The sequence below is a fragment of the Callithrix jacchus genome, chromosome 13, assembly GCF_049354715.1.
Source record: "Callithrix jacchus isolate 240 chromosome 13, calJac240_pri, whole genome shotgun sequence".
In the NCBI taxonomy this organism is placed as follows: domain Eukaryota; kingdom Metazoa; phylum Chordata; class Mammalia; order Primates; family Cebidae; genus Callithrix; species Callithrix jacchus.
This window is the reverse complement of record NC_133514.1, coordinates 39,744,033-39,756,878: the sequence shown is the minus strand read 5'-3', so window position 1 is coordinate 39,756,878 and position 12,846 is coordinate 39,744,033. Positions and strand designations below refer to the sequence as shown.

The following is a 12,846-nucleotide window of genomic DNA, read 5'->3' as shown; positions in this document are numbered from 1 at the left end:
ACCCTTAGATGCCTGTCTCATTATCAGCAATAATAGCAGGGGCACTAGCGTTAGACTGCCAGGGTTAGAATCTCAGCTGTGCCACTTTCTTATCATGTAACCACAGGCAAATTCTTCCCCTGCCAGCCTCACCTACCTCATCTTCAGAATGAGAACAATAATACCTACCAATTAGACTTGTTGTCAGAATGAAATAAAAACCCAATGAAGTGTGCTTGGCACATAGTAATAAATGCTCACTAATACCATTTTATAACTTACCTGAAACACCCACATTTAAATCTGGAGTGGCTGTTTGGCCATTCACACGGCAAAGAAATAACCTAACCACAGAAGAAGTAAAATGTCCTGAACTATTTTGGTATCATAGCAAGACTCTCCTTTTTCAAGAATATGCCAAGCCAGGTAAGCTCTACTGCTTCCCGGGAAAACGTAGAGAATCCCCAGTAGTGGGCCACTAGTGAGTTCTACCTGGTAATTCAAACTCGAAGAAGCTTCTACCACAAAACACTCTGAGATCTCAGCTGGCAGGAAAGAGTAAGGGCCTGACCTGGCTGGGGGAACCTGCTACGGAGGCTGACCCCAGAGAGTCTAAAAGGCAGTCGAGGCACAGCATCTAGGCTTAGCGCAGGTTCTGGTCCCCAGCGACAATCAAATCAGAGTGAGGGGAATCCTAACAACTGTCAATATTCAAGTTCCAAGACGGTGTCACTGTGGTCCTGGGTGATTTGCCGCTGACAGCACAAGTCTCAGTCTGTGACCCATGGTATGAGGAAAGATCCAACTCTCCAGGGAGGCAGCTGGCAACACCCAGATAGGGTTCCCCAAGCAAGTCAATTTGAGTGAAGCAGAGCCGTAGTGGGAAAGCATGGCATGAAGCAGGTAAATCAAGACAAAAATCCATTCGAATGACTTGTGCTCAGATGGCAGGTGAGTGGGAGGAAGTACACAAAGAAGGAGAATGAAGAACGAATTTGAAGACCCATAAGTTACCCAGGGCTCATCTCTGGTGTGCCCAAAGCCAAGTCTACTGGCAACAAAGACTTAACTCCGGCCAAAGTAGGAGCATTACTTGAAACCAGGAGTTTGAGACCAGCCTGGTCAACATAGTAAGAACCCCCCACCCCGAATCTCTACAAAAAATAAAAATAATTAGCCCAGTGTGGTGGCACATACCTGTAGTCCCAGCTACATGGGAGGCTGAGGTGGGAGGATCCCTTGAGCCCAGGAGTTTGAGGCTGCAGTGAGCTATGACTGCATCATTGCAATCCAGCCTGGGCAACTAAGACGCCAAATTAAAAAAAAAAAAAAAGGCTGGGCATGGTGGTCAAGCCTATAATCCCAGCACTTTGGCAAATCATTTGAGGTCAGGTGTTCAAGACCAGCCTGGCCAACATGGTAAAACCCAGTCTCTACCAAAAATAACAAAAATTAGCTGGGCACGATAGTACGTGCTAGTAATCCCAGTTACTCAGGAGGCTGAGGCAGGAGAATCACTTGAATCCAGGAAGCAGAAGTTGCAGTGGGCCAAGATCGTTCCACTGCACTCCAGCCTGGGTGACAGAGTGAGTCTCTGTCTCAAAAAAAAGAGAAAAGAGCAAAGGAAGGGAAAATGATATCGCAGGGCCTGAAGGCAAACTAGGCCCATTACATGACAAATAGCAGCATTCCAGGCTGAGCTGAGGGTGTCACAGTGTGCCTAGAAAGGGTTTATTCTGAACACTCAGCACTTCAAATGAAAATAAGCAACAGGTTTATCAGGGCTGCAGGGTGAAACACAGGGCTCAGTCACACTTAGGGTTAATCTTTCCTGGAGAAGGCAATTAGCAGCAGCTGACTTTCTGAGTATGTTTTCCGCATCTATACTGTCTTTCTCAAATGCCCACAGCCACTAGATGATTAGTCTCTGGACAGTGACCTAGAGATTCACATACTCGTTTTCTACAATACATCTTAAAGCACAACTCCATCCCCGGGACATTCAGAATTTCCTCTTCCCAAACCTCAGAACCAAAGCCAAATCCCAGACCTCACACCCCTCTACATCCCAACACAGCCACAACCTATGATCTTGCTGTTCAGAGGCCATGCCAGTGTTTGCAGGCCCATTCCACCAAATTGCTCAAGGGTGGGGGAGGGAAAGAGCTAGCAGCACTCAGGGCCAGAATAAGAAAAGCCTTGAGATCCCAAATCAGGGTGAAGCAACTTGTTCCCAGAGCGGAGATGACTCCAGGGACTCCCAGACATAGTAATCAAAGGTAGGTAGCCCCCATCTTTGTGCCTGACCTCTGCAAGATGCTCAGCAAGTCACCTAATTCTGGCCACGTCCTTGACTACAACCAGTGCAGTGTCTGAGGCTCTCTTCTCATCTGCACCATGAGGAAGCAAAACTGGGTAACCTCCAAGGGCACCTCCAATCCAGGACTCTAGGACTTCCTGAGTCAGGAGACCAAAGAAGTCCAACGTGCGTCCGGCTCAGGGAAGCAGGTCACATTCTCTGCTGGGGAGGGGCCCCCAGACTAGAAGAGCAGGAGCAGCCACAGGCCACAGCCCTAGAGAGAAGTGACAGGAAACAAGCCATGCCTTGGAGCCTGGATGCAGGACTTGGATCTCACAGGCAGATCCTGGCTGGCCTCCATGCAAGAGAGCAGACACCAGATGCCAGGGTCAGGAGAGTGTCCTTCTCTCCAAGCTAAGATCTGAGATGGGTTTCTGCGTGTGTGTGTGGTGTGTATGGTATGTGTGTGTATGTGTGTATTCCTATGGTATGTCTGTGTGTGTGCATGTATGTGTCTGTGTGTACATGGGGTATATGCGCATGTGGTATGTGTCGGTGTGTGTGCGTGTATGGGTGTGTGTGTGTGTGTCTCTGTGTGTGTTGTGGTGTGTGTGTATGTGGGTGTGGTGTGTGTGTATGGGTGTGTGTGTGTGTATGGTTTGTCTGGTGTGTGTATGGTTGTGATGTGTGTGTATAGGGTGTATGTATGTGCATGCCTGCATATGTATGTGTATATATGTGTGTATGGTGTGTGTCATGTGTGGTATGTGCATGCGGTGTATGCATGTGCCTGTGTAGTGTGTATATGGTGTGTGCATGTGTGTATGTGTGATGTTTGTATGGTATGTGTGGTGTGTGTGCATGAGATGCATGTGTATGAGGTGTGTGTGTCTGTGTGGTATGTGTGTATGGGGTATGTGTGTGGTGCATGTGTGCATGAATGTTCATGTGTGTGTGTGTGCCTGTGTATGGGTGTTGTGCATGAATGTTCACATGTGTGTGTGGTATGTGTGTATGGGGTGTGTGTGGTACATGTGTGCATGAATGTTCCTATGTGTGTGTCTGTGTATCTGTGTGGCATGTGTGTATGGGGTGTGTGTGTGGTGTATGTGTGCATGAATGTTCACGTGTGTGTGTGTGGTATGTGTGTATGGGGAATGTGTGTGGTGTATGTGCACATGAATGTTCGTGTGTGTGTGTGTGTGTGTTTGTGTGTGTGTGTGTGTGTGTTGTAGAGCTGACCCCTCCCTGCTGATCCTCAGGTTGTGTTACTCATGAGCCTAGGGCTGGAGGCTAACCCCGTGTGTATTCCTCTGGCGCAGTGATGGGCACCCAGTCACCCCACCCCTTCCCATTGACCCGAGAATCTCACCTGGGGGTTGTCCATGTACCAGAGGAGGCAGTTGGCCTGGGTGTCCAGAATGAAGTACCTCCGCAGAAACTTGCCGCTGTTCTCATGCTCCTCGATGTCCAGAAACCCACAGATTCGGTTCTGCCGATCCACATAAGGCATTCCTGGGCTCTGCTCACATCACCCTGCGTGCAGGAGGGAGGTGCTGATGAGAACGAAGATAAAGCAGCTCTGCCTCAAGACCTGCGGGAATCTTTCCCAGAAGTTGAACTGAGACTCTCTCACCAGCTTCCTTCCGTGGGGCACCAAATGTTCCACCACAAACCCTGGAAACCACTCTCAATATTAAACAACCATAAAAATGCATTCACACGTATTCCATGCACTTTTCCGAGGCTCTATGTGCCCAGGATAGCATTGGGCACTTTACATCCATAGAGGAGATAAGCTCAAACTTTAGATCAGCAGCCTGCATTCAAATTCCAGTTCTGGACACTTGTTAACTGTATGACCACCAATTATTTAACCTTCACGTGCCTCAGCTTCTGCATCTGTAAAACAGGGTTAATAATAGTACACCTCGGGCCCAGCATGGTGGCTCACGCCTGTAATCCTAACACCTCAGGACACCAAGGCGGGCAAATTGCCTGAGCTCAGGAGTTCAAGACCAGCCTGGGCAACATGGTGAAACCCCGTCTCTACTAAAACAGAAAAAATAAGCTGGGCAAGGCAATGGTGTGTGCCTGTTGTCCCAGTTACTCAGGAGGCTGAGGCAGGAGAACTGCTTGAACCCAGAAGGCAGAGGTTGCAGTGAGTTGTGCCACTGCACTCCAGCCTGGGTGACAGAACAAGAGTCCACCTCCGCCCCCCTCAAAAAAAAGTACACCTCATAAGGCTTGGGCTGAGAATTACATGGTATGCATATAGTAAGTACTTCCTCAACAGCAGCTATTATCATTGCTCTGCATAAAACCTTGTGAAGTGGCTCACAACTCAATTTTATACATGGAAGAAACTATCTCAGAAAGGATGTAAACTCCAATTCAAACATCTGGATAAAATTCTGCCAGGCTCTTGAACAATACCCCACAAGCACGGGCAACCAAAGCAAACATGGACAGGTAGGATCACTTCAAGTTAAAAAGCTTCGCACAGCAAAGGAAACAATCAACAAAGTGAAGGGGAAACCCAGAGAATGAGAGAAAATCTGCAAATTACCCATCTGACAAGGGATCAATAACCAGAATATATAAAGCGCTCTAATAACTCTATAGGAAAAAAATCTAGTAATATAACTTAAAAATAGACAAAAGATATGAATAAACATTTCTCAAGAAAAACACATACAAATGGCAAACAGGCATATGAAAAGGCGCTTGACATCACTGATCATCAGAGAAATGCAAATCAAAACTACAATGAGATATCATCTCACCTCAGTTACAATGGCTTTTGTCCAAAAGGCAGGTAACAACAAATGCTGGTGAGGATAAGGAGAAAAGAGAACCTCTGTACGCTGTTGGTGGGAATACAAATTAGTACAACCACTCTGTAGAACAGTTGGAGGTTCCTCAAAAAACTAAAAATAGATCTACCATATGATCCAGCAATCCCAGTGCTGGATATATACCCAAAGAAACAAAATCAGTCTATCGAAGAGGTATATCTGCATTCCTATGTCTGTTGCAGCTCTGTTCTCAATAGCCAAGATTTGCAAGCAACCTAAGTGGCCATCAACAGATAAATGGATAAAGAAAATGTGGCTTATATATATAATGGAGTACCATTCAGCCATAATAAAGAATAAGATCCTGGCATTTGTGGCATCATGGATGGAACTGGGGATCATTATGTTAAGTGTGAAAGAAGCCAGCCACCGAAAGACAGACAGCTCATGTTCTCACTCATTTGTGGGATCCAAAAATCAAATCAATTGAACTCATGGAGACAGTAGAAGGATGGTTACCAAAGGCTGGGAAAAGTAGTGGGCTGGGGAGGAGGCAGGGATAGTTAATGGCTACAAAAAAAGTTCAAAAGAATGAATAAGACCTACTATTTGATAGTACAACAGAATAACTATAGTCAATAATAATTTAATTGTACATTTTAAAATAATTAAAAGAGACTGGACGTGGTGGCTGATGCCTATAATCCCAGCACTTTGGGAGCCCGAGGCGGGTGGATCCCTTGAGGTCAGGGGTTCGAGACCAGCTTGGGCAACAAGGTGCAACTCCGTCTCTATTAAAAATTTAAAAAATAGCTTTGTGCAGTGGCAGTATCGTAGCCAATGAGGTTTATCCGAGGCGCAATTATTGCTAATTTAAAAATATATATATATATATGTATAGTAAAATATATATATATTGTATATATATGTATGTATATATATTAAAAAATTAGCTGGGTATAGTGGCACATGCTTGTAATCCCAGATGTCCTGGAGGCTGAGGTAGGAGAATCTCTTAAACCCAGGAGGCAAACGTTGCAGTGAACCAAGATCACGCCATTGCACTCCAGCCTGGGCAACAAGAGCAAAACTCTATCTCAATAAAATAAAATAAAATAAAAACTAAAAGAGTGTAACTGGACAGTTTGTATCACAAAGGATAAACGTTTGAGGGATGAATACCCCATCTTCCATGAAGTGACTGTCACATGCTGTAAGCCTGTATCAAAACATCTCATGTACCCCATAAATATAGACACATATTATGTACCCACAAAAATTAAACATTAAAAAATTTTTTGAAAATTCTGCCAGGAATTTGTGGCTTAATAGCCACAATGGACAGCCTCTGCAGCTCCATGAAGATACTAAGAGATTAAAAGGCAAGAGGTTTCTGGATCCTTGAGGTAGGGTCACAGCCCTGGCCCAGCAACTCTTATGTCACTTTGCTGTCACTGTTGTGGGCTGAATTATGTCCTCAAAATTCCTGTGTGGAAGTCCTAACCCCGAGGCCTGCAGGCCCAGAGGGAGACACCCTCCCACAGGGTGACACCAGGCAGATTCAGATCTATCAGGCCAATTCTAAGTAAGGATGGCAACTGGTGGTGTGGCAATTGGTGGCAATTGGTGGTGGTCTCTCCCACCCCCACAAGGGGCAGTGCTGAGAGGCAGCCCCTAGGAACAAATGTCCCCCAAACACATACATGGATACCAGTGGCCCGTGAATCCCTTGATACAGATGAGGTCAGGGGACAGAAGACAAAGACATCAGGGAGACGTGTCTGGGGATCCCACAGCCACTGACTGTGAAAGGATAAAGAGCAAAGCAGGGGAGAAGCAGGGCAGAGGTGAAACAGCACAGCTATGGAAGAAGTCAGAGGAGCTGCCATAAAAGAGGTGGTGAGAAGGATCAGCAGTGGGCAGAGGAGGTTTGGGAAATACGGCAGAGAAGAAGGACGTCTTGCCGCACAGCAGAGGCCAGGGGAGGCACACCCCTGCCCAAAGCAGCATCCTTCCATATAGCACCTGTGGACAGACCCAGTGCCTCCTCGAACAACACTTCCATCCCAGCTCCAGTTTCACCATGGAGCAAGTTTGCATTCAGAAACAGGATACAGACAGGCACAGGCAAGAATGAGGAACAGACACCACGGGAGGAACGTGAAGTCCTGCCGCAGACACTGGGTCAAAGGCAGCAAGGGAAGCGATCTGGCGCTGGCTGGGGCGGAGGAGCATATCCTGGAGAGAAGTCACAGCTCCCCGGGGTGATGGGGAAACAGGAGTCCCACCAGAAGGGCTGGGTCTGCCTTCTGGAAGGGTACAGAGCTGCCTGTTCAGAATGATCCCCAGCTCCCCCAAGAAAACCAGGCAAACCCCCTTGATGCCCAACCAGTCACAGAGACAGAATTTGCAGGGGCTGCAAGAACTATCACTACTCCTGAGGCATCACAGGAAATACACAAGCTGCCGTAGAAGAGCAAAGCTGTCTCTGAGCCCAGTCAGTAAGCACAGTGTACAACTTTCAAATTTCTCCTTTCAGCCTGCAGGATCCATCATGCCTGTCTTTTTCTCTTTTTTTCTTTTTGAGATGGAGTCTCGCTCTGTTGTCCAGACTGGAGGGCAGTGGCACAATCTGGGCTCACTGCAACCTTCGCGTCCCCAGGTTCAAGTGATTGTCCTGCCTCAGTGTCCTGAGTAGCTAGGATTACAGGTGCATGCCACCACGCCCAGCTAATTTTTGTATTTTTAGTAGAGATGGGTTTTGTCACATTGGCCAGGCTGGTCTCGAACTCCTGACCTCAGGTGATCCCTCCACCTCGGCCTCCGAAAGTGTTGGGGTTACAGTCATGAGCCACCGCCTCTGGTCATGCCTGTCTTTTTCTGAAGTCAGGGGCTAAAGAAGGCACTCTTTCTACAATCTTCCCAAAGTCCAATTTTGTTTCAGGAGCCTCAAGGTGGGAGAGGGTCCTCACAGACCCATGGGAAAGATAAGCATTCAGGTTACAACATCTCTTGACTGCGGATCTATCCCTAGAAAAAAAAGCAGCTGCTCAGATGTCCCGAGAAGCAGCTGAGTCACAGAGCTCATCAAGAATGTGGGAGGCAGGGGGAAGGACTGGCTGCAGGAGAACAGAGCATGCAGGAGAACAGAGCATCACTCGGAAACGTGGCTCTAACTGGCTGACCCACGCAGCAGCAGCACACTCAGATGCTGCGCACAACGTGAACCTCAGGTCCTGAACCCTCATCCTCTGACAGTTCATTCTGATCCCATTTGTACATACCTTGTCTCAATAGCTGCTAGGATTGGGTCCACAGAGCTGCCCCAGGCCCCCGAATCCCCTGTCCTCGCCTCTTCAGCCATGTCACCATCATCTGCCACATCTTCCCTGGCTCTTTCTCTTCTTCACAGAGACTGTGTGGAAATCAACCCTGCCAGCTCATCCCTAGCTTCTACTATTATAGCCATGACCCAGGGAGGGGAGAAAGGGGAGTGCTAGTAGTAATTGGTACTTAGACAGGGAACCACTTCATGCACATATATATGCTGTCACCCCCAAGTCCCCTGCCAAGACCAAGGCAAAGCTTCCAAATGTCTTTTCTGGCCTGGCGCGGTGGCTCGCACCTGTAATCCCAGCACTTTGGGAGGCCAAGGCAGGTGGATCATGAGGTCAGGAGATTGAGACCATCCTGGCCAACATGGTGAAACCTCATCTCTACTAAAAATACAAAAATTAACCAGGCATGGTGGTGCATGCCTCTAATCCCAGCTACTCGGGAGGCTGAGGCAGGAGAATCGCTTGAACCAGGGAATTGGAGGTTGTGGTGAGCAGAGATCACGTCACTGCATTCCAACCTGGCAATAGAGTGAGACTCCATCACACACAAAAAAAGTATTTTCTAACTCTCAAACACTCTTCCAGTTACATAGGTTTTTTTGTTTTTGTTTTTTGTTTTTGAGATGGAGTTTTGCTCTTGTCACTCAGCCTCCCAAGTAGCTGGTATTACAGGCATGTGTCGCTACATCCAGCTAATTTCTGTATGTTTAGTAGAGACAGTTGCACCATGTTGGCCAGGCTGGTCTCGAGTTCCTGACCTCCGGTGATCCACCCGCCCTGGCCTCCCAAAGTGCTGGGATTACAGGCATGGGCCACCATGCCTGGCAAAACTCGCTTATCTTAAATTTCATTTTATGTTTTTATTTTTTAGAGACCAGGTCACACTCTGGTGCCCAGGCTGGAATGCAGTGATGTAACTGTAGCTCACCACAGCCTCCATCTCCTGGGCTCAAGCAATCCTCCTGCCTCAGCCTCCCCAGTAGCTGGAACTACAGGTGCATACCACCATGAAGGGCTAATTTTTTAATGCTTCGTAGCGAAGGGGATCTTGCTATGTTGCCCAGGTTGTTTTCAAACTCTTGGGCCCAGGCAATCCTCCCGCCCCAAGCCTCCCAAAGTACTGGGATTACAGGCATGAGCCATCACACCCAGCCTTAAATTTCATTTTGTTCTGAGTTCCCTAGTGTGAAAATACTGGGCAGAGGGTGACCTAGGGTGGTTTATCCCAGGAGTTCCCCAGGAAAGCCTGTAGGCATCCTGACAATACCCGGCCCTCATCTCTTGGGACAACATGGAAAGCATTCATACTGGGGCCAGGTGCAGTGACTCACACCTGTAATCCCAACACTTTGGGAGGCTGAGGCAGGCGGATCACTTGAATTCAGGAGTTTGAGACCAGCCTGGCCAAATGGTGAAACCCTGTTTCTACTACAAATACAAAAATTAGCCAGGCATGGTGGGGCACACCTGTAATCCCAGCTACTTGGGAAGCTGAGGCAGAAGAATTGCTTGAACCCAGGAGGTAGAGGTTGCAGTGAGCTGAGATCATGTCACTGCACTCCAGCCCTCATGCATGTAATTCCAGCACTTTGGGAGGCCAAGGCGGGTGGATCATCTGAGGTCAGGAGATCGAGACCATCCTGACCAACATGGTGAAACCTCATCTCTAAAAATAAATAAATAAATAAGAAAGAAAGAAAAAAAAAGAAAGTGTTCATGCTGGGTTAGAGCTCTAGATACCCCTCTCTCTAGATGGTCCTTTCACCTTTGCTCTCATACCATAATGAAACTATCTGGCAAGTAGCTTCCCGGCCTTCAGGACTCACAGCTAACAAAGCACACAGGATATCTATAAGAGAAGGCTCTACCCAACCTGCTCAGCTCCCTATCTTCCCTAGCCAAACCTCCCTCGGGTTTTCTGGATTCAGTGCAAAAATCATATAATATAACAATGCTGGAATTATTTTAACAATCACTCCAGCCAGCAATTTTCACATTTGCACGCTTTTTCATGTCCCTATCCACATAATTGGCCTTTTTAAAACTGAAGATGATGTCATGAGCATTTTCCACGTTGCTACATAGTCTTTAGAATCATTGTTTCTAGTGGTTGCATAACATTAATGGACTGGTTTTACTATAATTTACATACCATTTCTCTATGATTAAACTGGAGGCTGTATCCAATTTTTCACTATTATACATAATGCTAAAATGTATATGTTCATGCTTTGTCTCATGGAAAGAGAATAAATTCCAAGTGATAATACAATGAGATCCCAGGCTATAATCTTTCATAATTCTTGAGTCCTTTTACAAAATTGCTTTCTAAAAATATTTTATCTATGTTGCAACCAGCAATATATAGTTACCATCGCTATAATCTTACGTATATTGAATGTTCTCATTATTTTAAACTATTACTAGTTTCAAATACATAATGATGTCTAGTGAGGTTGCACATTTTTTAAACGTTTGTTTCCTATTTCATCTACCTTCCCAGACTTCATTAAAAGCAAATCAAGAGTATGTGTGTACAGAATTCCTCTTTCTGTCTCCCTCCCTGTCCTTCTCTCTTTCTCCCTCTCTCTTTCTCTCTCTCTCTCTCCCCCTTCTCTCTCTCACTCATAAACACACGCCAAATCAAACCAAGAAATAGCCTCAGATAATTCCAATAACTAAAAAACATATTTAAAGCCAGGCTTGGTGGCTCATGCCTTTAATCCCAGAACTTTGGGAGGCTGAAGTGAGCAGATTACTTGAAACCAGGAGTTCAAGACCAGACTGGGCAACATGCCAAAACCTCATCTGTACCAAAAATACAAAAATTAGCCAGGCATGGTAATGCATGCCTGTGGTCCCAGCTACTCAGGAGGCTGACTTGGGAGGATCACTTGAGCCCTGGAATTGGAGGCTGCAGTGAGCCAAGATCACACCATGGCACTTCAGCCTGGGTGACAGAGTAAGACCCCATCTCAAAAACAAAAAAAGTAATTTAATAAAAAGAAAAACAAAGTGGGAAGTTTCATATGATCCAGATTTCTAAATAGAATATAAGTTCTTAAGTATGTACTACAAATGAAATCAAGTATTAATGATAAAAGTGAAAATTGGAGGCCAGGCACGGTGGCTCAAGCCTGTAATCCCAGCACTTTGGGAGACCAAAGCGGGTGGATCACGAGGTCAAGAGATCGAGACCATCCTGGTCAACATGGTGAAATCCCGTCTCTACTAAAAATACAAAAAATTAGCTGGGCACGGTGGCACGTGCCTGTAATCCCAGCTACTCAGGAGGCTGAGGCAGGAGAATTGCCTGAACCCAGGAGGCAGAGGTTGCGGTGAGCCGAGATCGCGCCATTGCACTCCAGCCTGGGTAACAAGAGCAAAACTCTGTCTCAAAAAAAAAAGTGAAACTTGGGGAAAGAAAGTGAGTTTGCACAGAATTACCCATTGGTCAGTGGCAGAAAGTGGGTTAAATGGCAATTAAACTGAGAGATTCCTGGCCAACACCCGCCAGTTGACTAGAAGCAGCTCGTGAGAAGGAAGAGTCAAGGCTGCCTGCCAGAGAATGAAATGGGGTGGGGGGGCACTGGGAGGTATCTCTGCCCCAAATAGCTCTCTACTGCCCATTTCCATGCCTTAGGTTCCACCAGTGGAGATTCGAGCCAAGAATAAAATTGCCCCAAGGAACTGAGCAACGGATAACTTTGTCAGGCTCATAAAATACAAGAGACAGCTGAGACCCAGACCCTGAGAAAATAGTACATAGCCCAGATGGGACGGAGAGGCACTAGAGGGGCTGAGAGGGAAAGATCACTGCTGAAAACAGATGTTGTCTACTTGAAAAAAATGTTCCTAGGATTCTTATACAGCCAGGACAGAAGTATGAACCTTTCTGGAGAGCAACTTAGTTATTTATATGTAACAAGAAAAAAAAATTCATACCCTTTGACCTAGTAATTCTACTTCTAGGATTCCACCCAAGTCAATCAGCAAAGATGCAAAGAAAGATTAAAGTAAAGGCCAGGCGTGGCGGCTCACACCTGTAATCCCAGCACTTTGGGAGGCCAAGGCGGGCAGATCACCTGAGGTCAGGAGTTCAAGACCAGCCTGGCCAACATAGTGAAACCCTGTCTTGAAAAAAATAAAAAAAGAAAGATTAAAGTAAAAAGATAGCAACTGCAATAGAATTTATAGTAACAAACAACTGGAACTGCCCGGAATATCACACTGGTTAGAAAATAATTAAATAAACAACGGGACATGCTTGCAAGGAAATATTATGCAACGATTCAAAAATTCTGTTTTCGGGAAATGTTTAATGAATGAGGAGAAAACACACCATATCGTAACTTTTTTTAAAGAAATGAAATGATGCATAATATGCTCTCAATCACCCAAATATTATTCTTATATTCCTATATATGGGCTG

General features: G+C 46.2%; 1 protein-coding gene and 1 pseudogene across 4 annotated transcripts in view; one reads left to right on the top strand and one right to left on the bottom strand.

Moving 5' to 3' along the window:
- The window catches only part of PLEKHA2 (pleckstrin homology domain containing A2), a 73,934-nt gene that overhangs the window by 53,520 nt on the left and 7,568 nt on the right, over positions 1–12,846 (bottom strand). For all 4 annotated transcript variants that reach the window (XM_035270340.3, XM_035270339.3, XM_035270341.3 and 1 more), the window contains one exon: positions 3,651–3,814. In XM_035270340.3, the coding sequence (XP_035126231.1) occupies positions 3,651–3,791 (141 nt within the window). In that variant the 5' untranslated portion in view covers positions 3,792–3,814. The remainder of the gene's footprint in view (positions 1–3,650; positions 3,815–12,846) is intronic.
- On the top strand, positions 5,888–6,011 carry LOC118146961 (U4 spliceosomal RNA; annotated as a pseudogene).